This window comes from Larus michahellis, chromosome 1 (assembly GCF_964199755.1).
Source record: "Larus michahellis chromosome 1, bLarMic1.1, whole genome shotgun sequence".
NCBI lineage: Eukaryota > Metazoa > Chordata > Aves > Charadriiformes > Laridae > Larus > Larus michahellis.
Genome location: NC_133896.1, coordinates 55,216,388 through 55,224,327, shown reverse-complemented (window position 1 = coordinate 55,224,327; position 7,940 = coordinate 55,216,388). Strand labels below are relative to the sequence as shown.

The window sequence follows — 7,940 nt, the reverse complement described above, 5'->3', positions numbered from 1 at the left end:
TTCCTGCCAAATGTGGCTGGCTTTGTAATTATGTGCAACATCACTCGCTTGGCAACGGGCCCTGCATAGATTTTACTCCCTGTTTTGTTCCCCCCTTTCCTTTCACTGCTGTCAGGGAGGGTGATGGCAATTGTTTGTTATTGGCTGTTAGAGCAGAGCAAAGTGTTGGTCTCAACACTGTCTGCCTTGAAAGCCAAGTAGCTCAAACTGCAGGAGGCAACTTTTTTCCTTCCTGCTAGGCAGGAAGCTAGTAGTTTCCCCACAAATTGTACAGGAAGGCAGGCTGTGTGGTTCTTACTATTTATTCCATTTCTGGTCTTAATACACCCCCACTAACAAGTATTTAACTTGCTCAAAGCAGCCTTGGTCCATTTCAGTTCATAATTATGTATTTTCAGTCAAATTCCTGCAAAGTTTAGCTCATTCTACATAAATACAGCCCACCCAATAAAGTATTTCCATCCAGCGCAATAAGCAGCCTGTAGCCTTCCACAGCAGTCATCTTCACAGAGCCTAAGCCACTTTTTGGTAAACCACTGTCATACCAGTTCTCTTTGGCTGACTTCATCCATGGGTTAGGTTCCCATTCTTAGAATATTTACCATCACCTCCCCAGCCCTCCCAGCAGCAGCGTTTTCCAGGTCTGCAGAGTACCACACCTCTATTAACTCCAGTCTTTTGCTGTTTCTTCTCAGTTTCCTATCAAAAGAACGGCAGGTTTCTACCCCTCTTGAGATCAAGCTCTCGGCCCAAGGGAGTGATCCGTCTTGACAGGCATTCTCTCCTGCTTTCACTCACTGAAGTCAACTCCCTTCTTTATTCAGGCAAGTAAAGACCTCCCCAGTTTTCCCTCCAAGGCAGGAGACCAAAGCTCCAGCTGAGTTTGTTGCTGCTGCGCTCAAGGCTTTTTTGTGCCTGTAAATTCACTTCTACAGATCAGTGAAGACATTTCTTGAAAGCGACTGTCTCGATCTGGCAGGTTGGAAGCTGAAGGGGAAACAGAGAATGGCAGGTCTAATTTCTCATTCAGCTTCAGAGGAGCAGTGAGCACCAGCAGGATCCCATAATCCCCCAAATATCCACCGGAAAGACTTTTTGCGGAGCAGGCTCTGACTGCAGCTAACTGTTTGTCCACCACGACAGGAGGCCCAGGCCTGGCTCACTGATCGATCCCTGTTTGCAGAGAGAAGAGAGTGCGCAATTATAAACTGCACAGAGAACACAGGAGTATATGCATAAAAATGTAAAATCTCTCCCCCCTGAGGTATTCACTTTTTTTTGCCCCACCATCAGAGCTTGCCCAGCAGTTGCCCAGACTCCTTTAAACCTTATCAACACTATACCAAACCTTCAACACTTGAAAAATCCAGCACTTGCTCATTCCACCTCTCCACTGTCCCAACACACTCCAGCTGTGAGAAAACACAGCTTTCGTTGGTTTAGATCCGCCTGTCTCTTGCACTGTACTCAGGTGGGTCTTAACGCCAAACCACCGCATGGGAAAGGTTGTTTAGCTGCTGTGTAAACCTTCATGTGGCTCTCCTGGCTCCTTGCTCCTTGTGTGCTCGCTCCTGCCCGCAGATCTTGCATCTGCAGTCTGCTTTAAATCAGCCTCCCAGGGGCAACTCCACCAACAACCACAATGTGTTCCAATGAAAACCCACAGCAAACTCAGGGCCACCACAAGAACAATCTTGTTTCTCCCCTTTTCCACGCCTTTCATTTTATGACTCAGTCTGCTTCATGGTTGGCTTAAAGCAATCAGTTCCTTGTGAAAGGGATGCTTTTTTAGACATAGAATAAACCACAACGTTCACAAGGCACTATGAATTGTGCACATAGTTACCACAAGAGTGTAGGGTGCCTCCTTCTTCTGGACTTCTTCTGTGGCATTTGAAGTGGAGGCCTCTGCAGAGCTCGGGCCTGTCGGTGACGTATCAACAAACGTTTCGTCCACGACTCGAAAGCGGATCTCCTCCCCAATGTCCATGTAAAGGTCATGGGCCCCTTCTTCTGTCTCATATTCCCACACCCACACCTGTTCTGCTTCATCACTGGCCACACCAAGGGTTAAGGAGGGAAACAATCACTATTCTGCCTGACAGATCCCTTTCTGACAGTTTTGGGAATAGACTCAATTCAAAGCATTTTCACAACTATTTCTCAAACCGCAATGTGCTGTCCCAGCTCATCATCTGCACAGACCAGGACCCCTGCCTTGTTTCCAATTTTCCTGCTTTTAGGTGTATGCTGCCAGGCAGAGTTGCAGTTACCCCCACCCCCCATAAGAACAACAAAAAAAAACCCCAAGCCAAACAAAACCCCTCAAACCCAAGACGACCTCACCTACCACAAATAAGTATTTTAGACACACCGTGTACCTAGACATTACATGATGTGGAAAAAACGGCATTTTGTCTTCAGCAGCAGCCAAGACTAGAGGCAGGGATTACAATGCGGTTGTTCGGGGGACACTGCCATTCATTTCTATCAGCGAGCACAATGATCCTGCAAAACCTAATAAGCGTGAGGCCTGTCTAGCTGCGATAACAGTCTGCGGGACTTGCCCGACACAACAGCTTAGCTTCTGCCACTGAGCACCTTCATTGTTGCAGCAGTGAATGCCTGTTGGGCCAGCACTGCACAATCTTTTGAAATGAAGTAGTAAAGTTATCAAAGGTGATCAAAGGATACAACTTAGCTGGCTGCTGCAGGGATTCTGGTGGGATGACAATATCGTCAAAGAATCCAATAGAAACTGTGGAGAAAATAATTTGATTAAGACCGAAACGCTTCTTCGCAAATTATGTACCACAGACATTCCTAAAATGCGCTTCTAGATTCATTCTTCCTCTTTCAGGAAGAGCATCTGAGATCACGCAGGAATTATTCTTTGAGCCACAACGCTCACTTTCAGTTGGCAGCAAAGCAACCACGCAGCTGAAAGGACATACAGGAACAGAGGGCACAGTCTTCATGCCCGCTGGGAAAGGAAAAGGCTGTTTGGAGCAGGATTGGAAATTAAAGTGTTCCAAGAAATGAGTCAGATGCTATAGAGGTCTGTGACAGAAAAGAGCTTAGAAATCACAGAAATAACATGTTAAATAAAGACCAATATAACGTTAGAACAGCCCCCACCTCCACCTTGAGATTTCATGTTGGATTTTATCAGAGCGTGGACATGCCCAAATTCAGCAACAAACACACCCAAGATAATCTTATTGTCCTAACTTAACAACTGAGCAGAGGAGCTCGCTTGTATGCAATACTTCTAACAAGAAAGGAAAGCAACTCATCAATTATGTATTCCATGAATCTGACAGCACTTTGTGCTCGCAAAGGCATTTCCCTGCCATGTTTTCAGGTACAGGAAACGATCGAGAATTTGCACAGAACTATAGGGAAGATGTATCAGACCAACATGAGCTGATACAACCACTTTAAAAAAAACAAGTTCTATTAACTGAAGTGAGAAAACTAATCCAGTCCAGCCTCCGGATGGGCTTGCCTGTTCTTGGGCACGCACATGAATGACAAAAGGAAAGGGGAGTGCAGACAAAACCAGGAGGGCAGGGGAAGCCACTGTCAGGCTCCAACTACCAACCGCCCTCAGATCAGAGCAGCGCTAGAGGCCAGCAACAGTCTTTACCCAGCCCGCAGATGCAAAATACAACTTGAAATCACAGTATCTCAACAGACCCACGAGCTCTGCAGCTTGTGTGTCCCTAACGTCGGAGGTTGCAATTTACCGTGAACGCCATCCTGACTGCAGCTTTTAATCTGTCCAATCAGAATCTCATCCAGGAAGGGATGGAAGACCACGTAGCGGAAATGCACTTAAAAGAAAACAGATCATTAATGTTATGTCCATGTTAGTGAACTATACTCCTTCCACAGGGTGGCAGCCATTAAAACAAAATCCCATATCCTCTCTGCCCTCTAAAATGCTAACCCAGTTTCTTTTACAATTTCCTTACAGGCACTGATTACATAGAAAAATGGGAATAAGAGTTCTGATTCCTAACTGCTTTGTATGAATTATGACAGCTGTTGATCATGAGCCTCTTGCTCTCTGCTCTTCAAGCTTTTAAGAGTTCAAGTTCACAGAATAAAACTATAGATGAAGAACATGGAGCAGAACATCTGCTTTAGTTGGTGTGAGCACTCCCGCACAATGCTTCCAGGAGGCCAAGAATATCAGCTGAAATTATACTTTCTTGTAATATTTCTGTTCCTTCTATCTTTGTCAGCAATGCTGTATTCCCTTTAAATTAAATATATGATATCAAATATTATCAGAGTGAATAAGATTCTCTGATATAACTGCTTTTTTTTAATCCAGGTTAAATAAAATGTTTCTAACATAATTTATAAATTATAAAAAAGGTACACTAAGACAAGCTTAGCCAAAGAATGCTTATGAGCAATTTAACATCGCTTTAGCTACCCGTGCTCCTCTTTTGCATAAAATCATGCAATATAGTAAAAAAAGAGTTACTACCAGGATTTATTAAAATGCTACCCCAGATTCTGAAAACAGGAGACTTTTTTCCAAGCTCAAGCTCAGACAGAATATAGTCTCTTGTTTCAGTTCAAGGAACAATTCAAAGAATGGAGATTAAAGCAAGCAAGAAAGCCTGCCATCCTCCTTCAGTATTAGAGAAGCTTTTATTTGCAGGGAGTGAGTTCTGTTGGAGTTAAAATTTAGGCAAGGGGAGACACATACAGTCAGTCCAGTTCCCTTCTAACTGGAAACATTTCACTTGCTCAAGCTACGCTTCCGCATTAAAAATGGAAGTTAGGAAAAAATTAATCTCTTGCCAGTTCAAATAAACTTATTTTAACCTAAAAAAAAAAATGAAATCTGCTTTTATGTATTTACTTCCAATTTTTACTCAGACAGATTTGCCAAAAGTCAAAGTAAAGAAATTAGTCATTTCTTTTCTTTAAAAAAAAAAAAGTCACTAGAAATGTATGCTGAACCAGATCTGTCTAAGTTTCAAACAAAAACGTAGCAAAACTTCGAGCTAGGAAAACAGCATCAAATGCTGTGCAAATGTTATATTTAGAAACATGTTTCAACACTATAGCTAGGGAAAATAAGCTTCAAAAAGAAAAAATACTAGACAAACACAGGACAATTAATACAACTTATTTTCTATGTGCAGGTTTCTAATAATTTAAAATTAAATTACCCCCTTCCTTATTCCACACATATGGCTCTAACCACAGAACAGAGATGGACTGCTAGAGAAGGCAAACAGGACTGGCTATTTAAAGCTGTATTTCTACCCAAAAAATGCAAAGGAAAGAGACGTTTACCATGTTCCTTTTGCCCTCCTAACAGGAACAAAATTGAGGCTATGAACTTCAGTAAGTTCCTTTAAGCTTACTTTCCCTAACAATTGAACTCAGTTTACATTTCCAGATCACTAACGTTCTGCAAAATTACACAACTGAGAATGAGAATATACCTTTGGTATGTGATGCACCATCTCCAGGGAATATGTATGAATCTTCCAGCTTTGTGATATCATACAGACAGATGCAGAGGCCGACATTGTACACAACCTGCCCAAAGAAAAAAATAATTAAAAAGCAGTAAATCAAGGAACCCACCAGGTTAAATCAAGCAAACCATCCAAGGTATCCACTGTGCGCACCTTTTCAAAAGAAGATCAACAGAGGGGCAGCAGGATGGGAGGGAGGCTGTTTTGGTACACTCGTTCAACAGCCCCAGCCTTAACCACACTGCACGGCAGGGGAACCCCTAACTCATTCAAGTGTTATGGGGGCATGTGTTTTCATTGGCACTGGAAAGAGCACCGCTACAAACAGAAACCCTGGGGGTAACTGTCAGAGGTGAGAGAACTTGACCTGCCAAGACAGAAAACAGTTTCCCACAGACATCATTCATGAGCCCCACAGCTTGTCCAAAGGCTAAACATACTTTTTGCTAGTGTTATACTTTCAGAAGCACCTAGGCTTGCCTTTATCTTACATTATATTAGCCCTGGGCAGGGACGAGAACTCTTGGTTTCTCTGCCACTTCTGAGACAGCTTCACAGCCTACAAAATTTGAGGCACCTACTAGTCATCAGTGGACGAGGGAAAAGTTTTGCTTTTTATAACCTGTCTGTATCATCTGCTCGATCACTTCACGTTGCTCTTTTGAGCTCTGTTCACAAGCTGCATTTGAGTTTTGCACCTGCCTCCCGCTGAAAGATGTATGCTAATCGCAGTCCCAGAGGCCGCACAGGGAAACTGTGACCTCCTGGTCCATGACATAACACTTTTTTTATATTCTGCACCGAAGACCAACTTCTTACTGCTACACTGTATTTCAAGTACTAAGCACAGACCAAGTCTGCTATTAAGATCTTAATTTCTCTTCCAGTATTACTGTTCTACATTTATTTAGATGGTCTTTTAAAAAATTCCCCCACTGGATGGATTAGCTTGCATCCATTTTTCAGACTGTGTTTCAGGTTGCTACTCTACACACAAACGAGCAGCCACTCCCGCTTCCCTTCCATGCTTCTCTGCTCCATCTGGCATCTCAGTATCTTCCCATTACAGCATTAGCCATTAGAAAAAAGTCCCCTTTGATATGATACATGGCTGTCTGTTTATAGTCTCTTATATTTCAGTCTCTGGGGATGGCCTTCGCATCTGAACTATTCTGATACCTCACCCACACATCTCATTAGGAACAAATAAAAGGTAGAACTGCCAGGGATATGATATGATGCCTGCATCAGCCTATACACGACCCATGCTTTACCTTATTGGCCAATTTCTTGTTTAGCTCTTCCGCAATGGATTCATTCAGCTTCCTTTCAAACTGCCAGGGAGGAATTCTTACTGTGTCAGTCATCTCTACCAGGACAAACATGGTGGCGGGGAGCGCCTCTGAGGAGAGAAGACACGGGGCGCCTCAGGAACCGGGAGCACTGCGAGGGCAACCAACACCCCCCAAGCAACCGATGCGGGGCGGGCCTGGGGAACCACCTCAACCTCTTGTACGGAGCTTAGTGGGGCAGTTACCCCCAAAAGGAGGGTTTGTGGGGGGTGACGGCGGCCGCGCAACGGCCTTTGGAGGGGGGGTGGGGGTGGGAAGGCGGCCACGCAACCGCTGTTGGGGGTGAGCGGCCAGGCAGCCGCCGTGGTAAGGAGCAGGGGGAGCGCACCAACAGCCGCGCCGGCCGGTAGCTCGGAGGAACGCGGCGGGCAGGCCGGGAGCGGCTGAAACGGCCCGACACAGCGGAGCCACAGCCACCACCGCTCCCTCACCCACCTGACACACGCCGTGCCCCGCCGCGCGCTACCCCGGCCGCCACGGCACTTCCGGCGCCTCAGCCAATCACCCTCGAGGGGGCGGGCCCACGCCCTGATTGACGCGGGGCGGAGCGCTCACTGGACGGGGGAGCGGAGTCTCGTCCCGCCCCGTGGCGGCCATTTTGTCCCTCCTCAGTGCGGGGCGGGGCCCCGGCTCGTTACCTGCTGTTACTGCCCGTTACCTGCCGTTACCGGTGCGGGGCCGAGACCGGGCCCGTGAGGGGGGTGGTTTTTGTCGATAAAAACGTGTAAAGGCCCTCAGCAGCCGGGCACCCTGCGCAGGGCTGCTTTCTGAGTACCAGCTCTCCCCCCCCCCCCCCCCCTTTACTGGCTGGTGTATTCTGGTGTTGCTGCTATTGATTAACCAGAAACAATCCATAATTGCAGCTAGTGCCCTTTTATTTATCGTTTTTGTAAGCTTCAGTCTCAACAGGACAGCAGGGATCAAAGTTTATGTCTCTCTGAGAGCTGATACTTCAGCTGTTTGCCTGTCTATACAGCAAAACCATCCTTGTGCCTGGAAGGTATTCTTAATGGTGGTGACTGCCCAATACTTAGGTCAAGGTTATTATCAGGTACAAATTATCATCATCTAGAGCTGG

General features: G+C 45.7%; 1 protein-coding gene across 2 annotated transcripts; it reads right to left on the bottom strand.

The window, feature by feature from the left end:
• Nucleotides 1-285: 285 nt before the first annotated feature.
• POLR3H (RNA polymerase III subunit H) lies at nt 286-7,417 on the bottom strand. Of its 2 annotated transcripts, none has more exons than XM_074577977.1 (7): nt 7,298-7,417; nt 6,785-6,912; nt 5,475-5,571; nt 3,750-3,836; nt 2,695-2,758; nt 1,847-2,054; nt 286-1,173 (listed from the first exon to the last, which is right to left on the bottom strand). In XM_074577977.1, exons 2-7 carry the CDS (start codon nt 6,893-6,895, stop codon nt 1,120-1,122), a joined length of 621 nt encoding a protein of 206 aa, XP_074434078.1. In that variant the 5' UTR covers nt 6,896-6,912; nt 7,298-7,417; the 3' UTR covers nt 286-1,119. The 2 variants fall into 2 exon arrangements, with proteins under 2 accessions (XP_074434078.1, XP_074434088.1); XM_074577987.1 differs by having other exon boundaries at nt 7,191-7,300.
• Nucleotides 7,418-7,940: the final 523 nt, after the last annotated feature.